General features: G+C 35.2%; 1 protein-coding gene across 1 annotated transcript; it reads left to right on the forward strand.

Moving 5' to 3' along the window:
- The first annotated feature begins 3,802 nt into the window (after positions 1-3,802).
- Positions 3,803-8,741, forward strand: LOC139115609 (metallophosphoesterase MPPED2-like). Its single transcript, XM_070677869.1, is given in 6 exon segments — positions 3,803-4,032; positions 4,624-4,825; positions 5,522-5,616; positions 5,619-5,636; positions 6,185-6,295; positions 6,563-8,741. Coding segments are annotated over 6 exon segments (720 nt in total). The 5' UTR covers positions 3,803-3,851; the 3' UTR covers positions 6,676-8,741.
- Positions 8,742-14,962: the final 6,221 nt, after the last annotated feature.

Raw genomic sequence — 14,962 nt, forward strand, 5'->3', positions numbered from 1 at the left:
ACAAAGCATCAGAACTACACTCCCATATACCTAGTTGGATCACAAATTTAACCATCTCCTCAAAAATCACGCCGATGAATGTGTTACTCGCGTCATCTTGAAGAAATCGGCCGTGTTTTGAGACCAAGCGTTGTGAAATGTGGCCTGCAGAACGATTCTACCATATGATGTAATTTATTCCACTACTGATTGGCTAATCAACGGCCAAAACAAAGGTCATGGCAAGACGTCACTGGTGTAGTGTAGTATACCGGGTATGGATCACCACAGGAGATAAACGCCATGTATACTGTTGTGTTCCATAAATGTTCGTATAAGTAATTATATCATACCAGTATATTGATGGTGCAACTACAGCAATCTGATTGGGAAAGCTGTGAAAAGAACTATGGTATATTCATTATATGCCTCGGCTGGCACACGCGCCAACTCTCAACTTGAGCAAAAATCCTCTTTTGATGTTCCATGCCTGAATTTCAATGTACTACTACTGTTATGATCACACCCAGCGACGGTGTACCAACCGGTTTTGACCAGGTCACTTTATATATGCACTCACTATTGCTCGTGCACATACCGGTATGTCATGAAATGGTCAAAATCTTGTGGCATGCCGTTGCTGGGTGTGCTTTATTGCTTATACAGAAACGGGTATATCGAGTATTTTACCCAGTGATATACAGTACCCCTTAGAGGAATACAGTCACCTCTAATTTTAATACAAAATCGTGAACACATCAAAATATTTTTATTTCTAGGAGAAGCTGTTATTTACAAAAGTGAGGATCATGGCGATGTAAATTACCTCAGAAAGAGTCGTGTACCTTCAGCCTTGCATTTCAAGGTAGGTGAACCAGTGATATTGACTGTCAATCTTTCTAATAATCTTGTCAATGGGCTATGTGGTCAGATAGTAGCTCTAGAGCGAGATACCATAACACTACAGTTTCCATCCACTGGACAAAATGTTGCCATTAGACGATACAATCACAGTGCATACTGTCCAATTTCTGAGAAAAACATGGCACACAGTTTTGCTTTGACAGTACCGGTACACAAAGCCCAAGGTCAGACACTGAAAAGAGTTGAAATTGATAATTTGTAGGAACGTGTCACAACCAGGGTAGATTGGAGTTGCCATCAGGAGAGCCAGTGAGAAAAAAGGTTTACGCATTCTGAATTTCAATGCCACTCTATTGAAACGTCAGCCAAATGCAGTAGAGGCATTTTACAGTAGGGAAACAATTGGTCTTCACAAGGACGGCCATTGTTGTAAGCAACCTGTCAACTCAAACACAGTTACCAGTACCAGTTTGGAACCTGCTGTACACTTACCACAGGATGATAATGATGTGATGAGTGAAGAAGAAATCACTAGAGTGCTAGAATCACTAAATGAAGTAGAGATGACAAAGAAACAGATAAATCTGATAAATCTGATCAACAAATACATCAGTCTGAGTGTGTCTATGGAAGTGTCTCATCAACACCTGACCCTCCAACTGTGATGTCAGATGATATGTTGATCAGTGAGGATCAGCTTTTGGCAGAAGTATATGATGATACTACCACCAAAGCCCAGCATCAACATTCACAAGCAGTACTTTGTTGAACATCCTGAAAGGTCAAAGGCTTTTCTGACAGTCTGTGGTACAACATACACTCCGCTTTTGAGACAGGTATCTGGCAGCAAGGATGAAAATCAGCACACTACAGCATTTTACCACACAGTTGCACTTTTCACATCAGATTATGATTATAAAATATATGTTCAGTCCTTATTTAATAACACCCAACCAGATTCATCCCAATATGAAGCAGCACTTTCATTTCAAATGTTAAAGCAAGTGTTGTCGAACAGACTGCCCTTCAGGTAAAAAGCAGAGCCATAACATTTGCTCAGACCATGCAAAGAAACATCTCAGAAATTCACCTTGAGGAAGAGAAAAGGTACGGTACATACGGGCCAGTACATGATTGGCTTGTTTTCAAATTAATGCACAGGAAAAAGGATTGGTTAAAAGATATCTACATGTATGCAGCAGAAAGGTTATAATGTTAGTATATAGGGAAGACAGATAAACAGGTACAACACTTAGAAAGGCAATAATGTTAGCAAGGAAGACAGATAAATAAGCACAACAAAGAAAGACCACAACTGAAGATTACCTGTCAGAATATTTACAAGACAAAGAGTCCCTGAAGAGACTAAACGCAAACAAAACATTGGAGGAAGCCTTTGTAATATCAATGATGCTACCTTTAATTTTTTCTCACTCCTTGATGATAGTGTGAGGAAATTAGAAAGCAAAGAGAATATAAATATCCATGGTAAAGAGTTTTATAACTTCATATCAAGTGAATTGCTCAGGAATGAAGATGTTGAAAAACAATGGATGGGGTTGTTCACTGCAGATTGTGTCACAGAAGAGTCAATATCTCTTGCATGGCTACCATATGGATAAACTATGCTAATTAAGTCAATGTTTACAGAAGCCATTGAGAAGTACATATTGATGTCTTCTGCTCAATTCAGAAATGAGTATCTTCGAAGTGTCAAAGTCCAGAAAGAAGAAGCTCAGAGGAAGCAAATAAAAGTGTCAAAGAGTGGTACCAGTTACAAGTCCTCCATGAATGAACTGTATGAAGTCAGAAGCAGTAACAAAATGGCTTCACACAGACACCTACAGAGTAAAGTGGAATCCGAATCCCAATTTCTTTTATTCCAGAGAATTCACAGAGGCAGAGTTGAAAATAATCTGTATGGCGTATGATATTCTATTTTCCAGGCCGACACAAAGTTTGTGACAGGAATGAAATTAAGTAGCATAATTTTATCAGTTGACAGAGTGCCAAAACAAACAATATTGTCTAGGGGTATAACCCAAGGTAGGATATACTGGTTAGGTTGTATTGTTGAGCTGGGATGTTACTTTACAAAACTACAATTATGGACTATTCTTAAACATTCTGCATGAATTCATAACTGATAAGTTAATCAACATCAGTTCAACAGTTACCATGTTCTGTTTGCTGTAACATTTCGCTATTTCTTGAGTAGTTTTATTTTAAGTTTTGTATCAACTGCAATTTCTGGTTCAAATCCCTGAAGCATGATGTTTACAGATCACAGTTATTATTTGAAATTGAATTCAAATCGAGATTAGAATTCATTTGTCAACTACATCAATGGCCATTACACATATACAGGCTGTGTTGACAATCAGAATATTGGGCACTTTACATGGTTTAGCAAGGGCCAGAACTCTGGTTGACCTCAATACTAAATGAATAGCTGAAAGTTACAGCTAATGGCCCTTTAACAAGAAGAAATCTTGTATTAAATGGGTTAATAACCCAAGCCAATAATTTTATCCTTGTTCATATACTTGAATTTAAATGGATGCGTTCCTTGAGCTAAAAATTGGCAACAAAAAGACAGGGATACAAATGCTGATACAACAAAATCAGCTTCCTTTCAGTATATCTTTCTAAGTAAACAGCAAGGACCATTTAAGTAAAGAATACACAGCAGGTATTGTACAAAATATACATATACAAGCAGTGCATTTATACACATGTAAACTAGGAAGTGCTGATTAAATCTCTTCTCTGTTTTCCTAGGAAGATAGGAAAATTGAAAGGGAAATTGATAGGAATGTCACATTTGTATGATCAAGTTCTTTCTATTGCAAACAGCCATAGTTGCTCTTCGAAGTTAAAACTAAAAGTGAATGAAGATGTTCAAGGGACTCATAGATTGGGTTTGTCTCTGCACCTGTGTTACTTTTTTGAATAACTTCTAGCATGTCTTACCTTATTCTTGTGTTATTGGCATACAATACAGTATCATGCATCACTGTTCTGTCTTGTTTACACCATTAGGTCATACAAGATTTGTCTGTGTGTCAGACACACATTCACAGACCCATAAAATGGATCCTCTACCAGACGGAGATGTTCTAATACATGCTGGAGATTTCACTCAAGAAGGGTTGCCCCAAGAAGTTGAGAAATTTAACGATTGGCTAGGTCAGTTACTGACATTCCCTTCCATGCATGTAAAGGGATTATGGCTACAATCTAGATATGAGTGTTTTCATTTCACTGTTGCAATAATGTCTCCTCCAAACTTCAAAGTCGAATTGTCTTTTTCAGTATTGTTTACTCAACATGTTTCAATGTCAAAGGTCAATTAGCAAACATACAATAATTCATCGCTCTCTTGAGTTCATACCACTGATATTGTGTGTAATTAGGATGTCAAATAGCCCATGTTCGTATGCAAAAATAGATATCAACTGCTAAATCAACTACACCAAAAACCAGCTCAGTGTGACTCCTTAACACATTAACCAAAACTAACTTTGCCTCAGTCCCCTCCTTCCCTAATTCAGCTCAGTTCTAACCTAACTTGGTCTGATATATTTTTCAGACTATCCCAGAGAATGCATTAAAATAAACTCATAGGTGTGGGCTTGTCTTTCTTTCTACGCCGTGCAAATCCAAATCAGTTGTCGGAGCACTTTATCAAAGGTGGAGATCCAGAGATTTTTGCAAACAGCATGAAAACTCTCCACCTCACCTGAAGACTTTTGTCATTTATTACAATTATCTTCACAGGTACACTACCATACAAACACAAGATTGTCATTGCTGGTAATCATGAATTGTCCTTTGACCCCGTTACAATCAAATCATGGCAGTGCATGCAGAGATATGATGAAAGTGAACTGAAAGATATGTATTTGAAACTTACCAACTGTACTTACTTGGAAGATTCAGAAACCAATGTTCTGGGATTCAGAATCTATGGTTCACCATGGTAAGTCTTGAATAAACTGTCAAACCAAATGCTCACTATTGTACAGCAAAACCTGTGTATAGTGGTCACACAAGGGACTAAGAAAAATGGACCACTGTACGGAGGTGGCCATTTTAACAACTGTTATTAAAGTGGGAATTGGCCAAGTGCATTTGAAGAGGTCATGAATGGTGATTCTAGCGACTTCAGTGGAATTTCTGAAATGCAAGCAAAGTATACTATGCAAGACACACCTACATGTACTCTTTACCTGACAAGTTTTTGTCCAGTTTAGCAAAATCATGTTAAAAAAATTTAACACTTCTGATTGTCAAGCAAGAAAATGTAATTGTCATCTTTAGCTGTAAAGAGATCTGTGTTTATACTTTATGTGTTTTGTCACAAAGAAAACAGAACACACTCCAAATGAAATACCTTATGATTTTGATGTCTACATGCTCTGTATGTATGACTTTGCTAGTGCCACTGATTTGATGAAACTCAAAATTCATGTGCCAAGAGCTCCAACCACCAACTGCAATGATAAATATTTTTGCAAATGTTATAAAGGTTTGCCCAAAATTCTGTCACCAGCAGTAAATATCATTTATGTGTTACTTTTGTTCGGTAACAAAGAATTCTCAGTAATGCATATTCCAACAGGAAGTTTGATGTTTAGATAAATTGTATGCCATATTCTTACATTTTTCCACCAAGGCAACCAGAATTTTTTGACTGGAGTTTCAACCTTCCAAGGGGTCAACCAATGCTGGACGTATGGAACAAAATTTCTGAAGGCATTGATATCTTAATTACCATGGACCTCCCCTAGGTGAGTGATGTGTGTGTGTTCAACCTTGTACAAATGCAAATATTTCAAAAGTGTCTGCTGTATGTTTGTCATCCAATGCTTCAAAGTGTATATTTTCTTAAAGTTTGGTATTTGTCAAAATCTCTGTTTGTTTTATGAACCTTGCTGACATAAGTATTAAACAATAAGAGCAATGGTTACTCTGGCAACCATGCATCAAGCCATGCTAGGTCAGACATTAGGATGAACCAATAGTTTCAGCACCAATCGCAGTAACTTTTGATGCATCTAATATTGCAGTTTCATATGTTTGGGTAAACAAGTTTATAGTTTATTATGTCCCCAGGAGATGTAAAATTTGTACCAATGTACAATAAAAGGACAGGTAGTCATGTAGCGATAACTGACTCACAGATAAAGTTTTATATAAATTAAATAAGAACTACATGTAATGTCCATATGGTTCTTGTATATATTCTCATAAATACATAATATGTATATTAACGGTATATACATTCTTAGAAGTTAAGCATATTATTGACATTCTATACTTTATGATATTTTTTTAGGTCATGGAGATAAAACCATGTCAGAGCAGAGAGCTGGCTGTATGGAATTACTGAATACAATTCAGAAACGAGTGAAACCAAAATATCATATCTTTGGACACATACATGAAGGTATGAATGTACTCATTTCAAAAGTTTTTGACTGCTGGAATAACAACTTGATAAATTTTCATTTCTCATTTTAATTAGAAATCTGCAAAAGTTTGTCTCTCATCAGTTTCTAACAGGTTAAAGTTTTGCCGGATACAAGAAAGTTTTACCAACATATGTTTAAAGTTATTGAAATTTTTCTCCTTTCCTTTCAAACCAATTGTCATAAATTTGCCATATATATTTGCTATTGTATGTTTACCTATTTTCCATATATTTTGTTTACAGGTTACGGAGTGACATCCGATGGCTACACAACTTATATCAACGCCTCAACATGCACCCTCAGATACAAACCCATCAATAAACCAGTCATATTTGATTTACCAAATCCATCCTGAACTTATTACAGCTTTGAAACCAAGTTTTTCTGCTCCACAATATTGCAATAATAGAAAGTGTAATAAAAAGTAATAGAAAGTGTAATAATAGAAAGTATAACCCACAAAGACAAATATACAAACCAAAAGTACCATACTGTACATAATCTGGTACTGCTACAACTATGCACTGGTATTGCAATCAAATCCACCGCTGTTAAGTAATTTTTGGTGTGAAGATTTTTGGTGTTTTTTTAAATATGTAAATTTGCTTTACTGAAAGTTTTAAAGTAAACAATCTGTAAAGACATGGCATTTTCTGTACACTTACCATTTACATAATGTTTTATCATCTACCTGTTTAAGTCCTTTAGAGAAATATTTTTTGTATATATCGGTTATTTTAACTTAATCTGAAATGTTACACATTAGTGATTTCGGTGAAATGTTTACATCTATGCGCTTTTATCTATATAGTAAAAATGTACTGTGACAAGATGGATATGTAGAGGTTATCGCCCAATAGAGCAGCAGCTATTTTGTTTGTTTGTTTACTATAAAATTGCAAATGCAGTTCAGGAACACTCCAAAACTGATGACATGTATTGTGCATATCAAGACATTTACCGTAAAATATCACAGCTGATGTTTTACAGTGAATGTTACCAGGATTGATTGATATTGGCATGGGTATATTATAAAATTGAATTATGAGACTGTGTGTTTACAGAATGTAGTGACTAGGAGAAATGTTTATGTACCGTCAGGGTAAGTCTATGGTAGTATGTGCCTCGAAGATGAAAAACCTAAACTTTTGTTCAAATTTTCCTTATCGAAAATTTCAATCATTCATTCTCTTACCAGACCTACAATAAAAATTAGGGATCACCATGCAAAGTTTGGTACTAGAGAAACACATTACCCAACAAATTTGAAATTGAAAATAACTACCATACCAGTAATAACTCAGTGGGGAAAATGAAATTTTCGGTTTTCAAAAGACTCAGACGGTATAAAATTTTCCTTCTCCAAGAACTTTCAAACGGGCCCTAACAAGTGGTAGATCAGGAAAAAATTTGAAAATTTGAGTCATAATATCTGTCTCCGAGGCGCATTCTTCTTTAACTAAGGGTGAAGACAATATACAAAACTTCCCTAGAACATGCAGATCATCATCTTATTCCCGGATGTGTTAGAGATATAAGCCTCATACATGTATTTGTAGCTTTGATAGAGCACTGATATCAGATTACATGTTGTGAAAGCTTGATCTAGTCGACCACAGGAAGTAAATGTACAAATAGCTCCACATAGGGTGAAAATAACAGACCAAGCCTGTGGAAGAGATTAGTTCAAGTATAAAGTGGTCTACTCTCTATTCTCAGACACAACTTCTTGACTGTTGCAAGAGCTTGATTGGTCGATATTTTCTACAGAAAACAGGATAATCTTAATGTTCATTAGGTCAAAACTGAACGTCGAGTAATGTCCTGTGGGTAAAATTATTCTGAACATGTAAATAGAAAGCTGGATCGAACACTGTGGTGACTTATATATTAAGTCTTTAATCCAGATTATGATACATATTAAAAGTATAACCATCATGCTGTGCTTGTCAGTTATCTTATCACACAAAAATTTACACTAAAAAGTACAACCTTGGAAATTGGTTTTGTTACCCTTATTTGTATCAATAAACAAGGATTGTAAGTGTTTATAATTACCATCATACCTCATACATGTATGTGTTTGTATCAGGGCTATTGCTCCAATAAAAGGTATCAGGGAAATTCATTTTGCATTTTTGTTTCCATGTTTTCTTGATGCAGTAGGTAAACGTAAAACTATTATCCAAGGAAAACACTTAAAAATCGGTCGTTTGAGGGTTCAATCTAAGGAGGAACTTAAAGAGCGCCCTCAAACGACATATTTTAGTCTTTTCAAACGACGGATTTATAAGTCTGTCTCTGGAAGGACAGTTGAAGTATATACATCCCAGTCAGTATAATGACTTGAATTAGTTTTAGAAATATAATGAATTGAATTTCTTTAAATTTTACTATTAAACCTGGAATTTTTTTGTCCTACAGCAGCAGAATATTTGTGTTATTTTTGTCTCCATACTTCAAAGACACGGATACCCAATCCAAAGAGGGAGGGAGTAGAGAATATTTCGGGAAGATCAGTCTTGTCAACTGAAATACCACTTTCTCTCTTAGACTTAAAACACCTTAACTGTTTTGTGTTTATTACTGTTATTGGTATATTATTTAATATATTATATCGGTGCAATTCAAAATGTACATGTCGGTGTTCAAATTTGAACGGCTAGTGTTCATATTGTTAACTCTAGTGATCATATTATTAACAATGGTGTTCTAAACCTGAACACCATGTGTTAACAACCATCTCCTTCAAGTGATCAAAAACTCAGCATTACAGAAATTTTACAATACTGTGAAACAATTAACAATCTTTTGTGTTTTTTACTTTACAATGGCTATATTAAATTTACTACTGCCTCGCTGTCCGGCAAACGTACACGGATTTTGGTGTAACGAATTTCACACTAAGTGAAAAATATCTCCGGTCTACAATTTCTGAAAGCATGTTTATTCTAAAAAGAAAGTATACAAAATAATTTTACATGTTTATTACGGTTGTAATTTTCAAAATTTGAAAAGAAAATCTGAAACCATCATGAACGTTTTGATTTTAACATCAGTGTGCAAGAGGCGTTCTACTTCTAAACGGTGTTCACGTTTGGTGCCTTTTCCTATCCCATGATGCATCAAAACGGAAGTTGCGACATTTTTCTTGTAAGCACACCCTGAAGTCGTGATCGTGCGGAAGCAAGACCAGAAAGGGTAAGTTTCCTCTCCAAAATAGTAAAAGGTATTAGATTTTGAAGCATCTGTATTATTATCCTTTGAAATTTATTGTATTGTACCTTGAAATAGCTTAACTACGTGAAGAAACATGTTTTCTTTCAGTGGCTGGTATATCAACACTAGCTATAGCTGTGAATATGCATTGGTATTTTTGGCCATAGTCTATCGATCGATCTCACTTGGGTCAAGGGTCAACTCAACACTACTGTAGCGATCACCCTTGACCTGAGCGCGATCGATACGCCTTGCATAGTACCGCTGCGTAATCAGAGCTAACAAATGTCTTTTAGTAGACACAATCGCATGTAAAACATCAGTTAAACATCGCAGAGTATACAATGTATTGTTTCAGCATATGAGAGTTTGGCTTTTTTATTTTAATCAGTTGATGACAAGAAGAAGCAAATATTTTGTAACAGTATTGAAGAGAAGCATTGTATATGCAAGTCTCACCCTTTTCCTTAACGTAATCAGCCCCTTGTCTTTCATTTAAAGTCTCATCTCGCCATTACCTATTGATGTAAAAAGTTGGATTTAACTGAAAATCGAAGAGTTGTTACAGAAGCTGGTGGCACAGATAATGAAGAAGATGAGTGTACAGGTAGCTGTCTGGAAACAAGCTTGAGAACCTCAGTTCATCTGTAATGTAGATTTAAACTTCAAGGGTCAGTAACTGAATTTTGATAAGTTTCTGTACTTTTGTTCTGAATTAATCTAAGCTTTGGTAGCATGCTATGATCAACTAAATGTTGCTGGAGAATAAGCTTTCACAGATGTGAAGTCTCATTTACCAGATGCAAGGGTGGAATAAAAAATTGAAGCTGAAAGCGACAGAACATTCAGAGTAAAAATGTCCACTCTGAATTACTGAATTTTCTGAAATTTTCACTCTGAATTTTCTGTCACTTTCTACTTCAATTTTTCATTCCCCCTTGCATCTGATAAAGGAGACTTCACGTCTTTGAAAGCTTATGCCCCTGTAACATTTAGTTGATCATAGCCTGCTACCAAACCTAAGATTATTTTGTATTGTAGCTCAACACGTCTCTTGTTCTTAGCAACTGGTTTTTAGCTTTGCTGTCAGCTAAATAGGTGGATGTGTAGCATTGTCCTCAAATTTGTACATCCACAGGTTTTTCTTCAAAACATCCTGTACGAATCCTTTAATATTTGGATTACAGGTCCCCAGGGATTACCCTAATCAGATATGTTCAAATTATGATGAAATATGCAAATATATATTTTTGAGGCTAATTTTGCTATTTTTTGGCAAAAATCTTCTCTTTTACTGACGTCTTCAATATTTGGTAAACATGTCCCTAAGAATAACCTTAGTCAAATTTGTGCTAGTTGTGATGAAATATTCAAATTTTTATATTTCATGGCAATTTTTTTTTTTTATTTTTGGTCAAAATGTCTTTAAAAAATCTTCTTCAAAACAGCTAATTGAACAGCTGTGATATTTAGGACATAGACCTCTACTGATAGCCTTTTCCAGATTGTTCAAATTATGCAAAAATCTTCAACTTTGTACTTTTAAGACATTAAAGACATTTCAGATATTTTTAAGACATTAGGGATTATTATAATATTCAAGTTGTGATGAAATCTACATTTTTTAAGGGTGATTTTTACCATTTTTGCTAAAACAAATTGTATAAAAATTAATAGAAGGTACAATAGAATTTGAAAGGTCTTTATAAATATGTTTTTAATTTCCGAGAAGTAGATTTTGAAATGTCACAGATTCATTTCAGGTTTATTTAAAGATATTACAAACAAACAAACCGTTTTGTTTATGAAGGACTTTGTCGGACAAGGAAATAGGTTTTACCCTGCCAAGGATCCACTTTCCCCACTTTCTGCATGTTGTGCCTTACTGTGACACTTTGACAACTTGACATCTTGTGTTTACTTAGTGTGGACAACTATATACTATGTGCACTAGAGAAGCCTTGACTAACTTTTTTCCTTCAAATTTACAATTGTCGTTACAAGAGGAAATGTCTTTAAGAAACCATCTTATAAAAATGGAGATTTCATACATCTACGTGTTTTCAACTCAATAAGTATGCCAAATTTTGAGCTTTTTCAGATTTATTTGTACGTTTTAAACAAGTATGAACATAAAACGTAATCCACAATATTTAAGTAAAACCTGTTTTGTCATTACTTTGTTCATATTTTTAAAACGACCTATAGTGTTTATGGTGATTTCTTATTGCTTATATTTTTGATAGGAGAGTGTTAACACCGTTGGTATTTTCCTCTGACAAATTTTACATACAAAGTGACTATGTTTATTTGCCCATTTTACAGTAAATTATTGTATTTTAATCTAGAAATGTTTTGTGTATTTTTAGAATAAATAATTTTACGGAATATCTGTGGTCTGTAATGTTATTTCAAGGCTTGAACACCCACTGAACGCCCAAAATTAAAGGTGTTCAAGAAGCGCGCATCATGTGTTCTAGCCTTTAACACACTTATCGTTGAACGGCGTCCATGCGTCCAAAAAGTGTTACAGCCCTTTGAACGCGTAAATGCGTTCAATTTTTTGAAAACATTTATATGCAACCATGGGCTTCATGGCATAAAGAAGCGAATTTAGCAGTACGCCCTCACCGACCAAATTTGCGTTATGCATTCGTTTTACCCCGTGAACCCTGACCTCACGTCAAGAAGGAAGATTCCGGACATCAACCTAGCGCAAACGCCTCTCCTAAAGAAACCCAAAATAAAGTTAGCATAACAGTGCGGACGCAGATACCCGAGACGCGCAAAATCGATTTTCCTTCGTGGGTGGTATGGAACGCGAAAATTTCAAAAAAAAATCACTAAATCTAGCGCTACACATTGTAAAGAAATTTCGCCTATAGCTCATCGAGAATTCATTTTATGTTTTTTATAACTAGGCGAATTGAAACATAGATAGTTAGAATTACCAAATCGTACATTATTTAGTGTCTTATTTGTTTATATTGAAGAAAAATCGCGAAGTCAAAATGTTGTCTCGTGCGTTTTGACAGAAAATACAACTCATTCACTCCTGAATTTTCCGGTCATGCTCATTCCATGTTTCTTCTCCAAGTTTGATTTTGTCACTGTCCTTTTACACAGAAATCAAACTTTAACGCTGTGCCCTCAGTTTTGGCGATAAGGCCGTGAGACGGAAATGTTAACTTAAAATAGCACTGACGGGTACAGGTAGTCCTTGCAAATCCCGTAAACAACAGCTAAAGCGCATGCGTGAAGGTTGCCCTCTAGCGACGATACTCATTGTAGCGTTTCTCAAAGAATCTCATCCTGAACTTTTGCGCTGGAGAAAGTATCTCCCCTATAAAACTGCAGAAATTAAGCATAAAAAGTGAGGCAATTCACTGAAGCCTTGTATCTCTGAAGTGGTCAATATAAATTTACTATAAACATAAATGGACTTTTACTGATTGTCACTGATTTTTCGGAAATGCACACTTGCATATTGAGCCAGAAAGGGAAAAAATTACAAGAATCACAGCTTCAAAGCTATACCTGAGTTCGATTATTTTAACAATTATTGTTCTAAAAGTACAGGTTTAATTAATGATGAGGTTATGTGATTAACCGAAACTAAAATTCGTATTATAATATTGATGCAATAAATATCTTATAACAATACAATAACAATATAAACTTTATTTTAACTCTATGGGCATGATAGGTATACGCCTCTTTTCACAAGCGTCGAGCACAAAGAAAACTTATACACAGAAGACAAAGTACAGGATAACAACATTACAACAAAGACAGGTTTCATGTAAAAGTGTCGATAAAGCTTTGTCGATAAAATTTGTAACAAGCCTGCTTAAAAACTCTAACACTTGTACAACTTCTTATTGCTGTAGGCACATTGTTGTACAGGTAATTACTCGAAAAGACTGCTTTACTAATTCGGTTCTAGCAAATGGAACTTGTAGAGCTTTATTACAAACAGATCTTAAAGATCTTTGTGGATCTTTGTAAATGTTATCATATCCCGGATGTATGGAGGAGACTGGCCACAACATACGCTTGTAAACACACACTACTAGGTTGTACTTATAGCGATGGGATAGAAGATACCATTTTAGAAGTGTAAACATTTCAATGGATGAGGTACCAATGTCACAATTCAAAATCAGTCGCATTGCCCGCTTTAAACGACACTTTAAATGATCCATATCCTTTTGACTACAACAACCCCAAACGCCGAGATCATAATCAAAATATGGTATAATGAAACTTTTGTAAAACTGACGCCTCGCAGAAACTGGTAAAAATGTTTAAATTCTGGCAAGAAGATACAGATTACTCTTTATTTTTTCACAATACTATCAACATGTGATGTTTATGATAAATGACTCTGAATCTTCCACACCAAACAGCTTTTCGCTTTCTACATTTTTCAATATCATTGTCACAATCTTATGACGGAACTTTGAGTTCATTTTCAATTAAAATTCATAAAATTGCAGCAAATCCAGATTGTAATAAAATAAATGATTTATGTCTTCAGTGGCAATAAATCATTGTTGTAATGACATCTCAAAAAGAAATTTAAATGTTTCAGTCTTGTGACAGTCACGCATCACGCTCACTGGCCGTCAGTTCATGTAGAGTTGATCTGAAAGAATAAGTTCACACCACTTATTAATATACATGCATATTAAAAACCAGGAAATTTATCATTTATTATACATATGTTTTAAAAGTATTTGTCAATGATTATTCATCAAGTCCTCAGTCAATTGTTAGGACACTTTAGTGCGTGAAATTTATAGAATGACACTCTTTGAAAATTATCTCTTCAATGGATATACATGCATAATATATTAACAGATATCAGTAGCAGATATTGTTATGTAAAACAAAGGATTTTTCTCTATCTCAAAACATCCTTCCATATCAGCTGTTCTGTGGAATCGTATACTCTCATTTGTCTATGATAGGATTTTATCACACAAACTTAATACACATCTGAACTCCCAATGGACTTCCTATACTTGAAATGAACTTCAGCCTACTTAGTAAACATCATTGCCCTCTAGACTATCATACTCTCTAGTGTGTACAGGTGAGGCTAAAGTGAATAGTCACTGCTATGGCTTAAGACAAGGGCCATAGGAAGAGGACTTTGTTTTTTTCATGTTACTAGGTCACATTGTAGACACTCAGAGAAAAATCACGAGAAGAATCGGAAATCGTACCCAAAAATGCAAGAAGATCGTTACTGACGATACACTATAACAGGTATGGATTCAGAGACGTATTGGAAGCCATCGATAATGGTTTATTAAGTAAACTATAGCTTTTTGTCAGGAAAATCCGTCTCCGAACTCGGCTGTACGTGCGTATAGCGGCTATTCCATTTCCCGACTTCCTATATTTCTAATGCATAC

Source organism: Ptychodera flava, chromosome 2 (assembly GCF_041260155.1).
Source record: "Ptychodera flava strain L36383 chromosome 2, AS_Pfla_20210202, whole genome shotgun sequence".
In the NCBI taxonomy this organism is placed as follows: domain Eukaryota; kingdom Metazoa; phylum Hemichordata; class Enteropneusta; family Ptychoderidae; genus Ptychodera; species Ptychodera flava.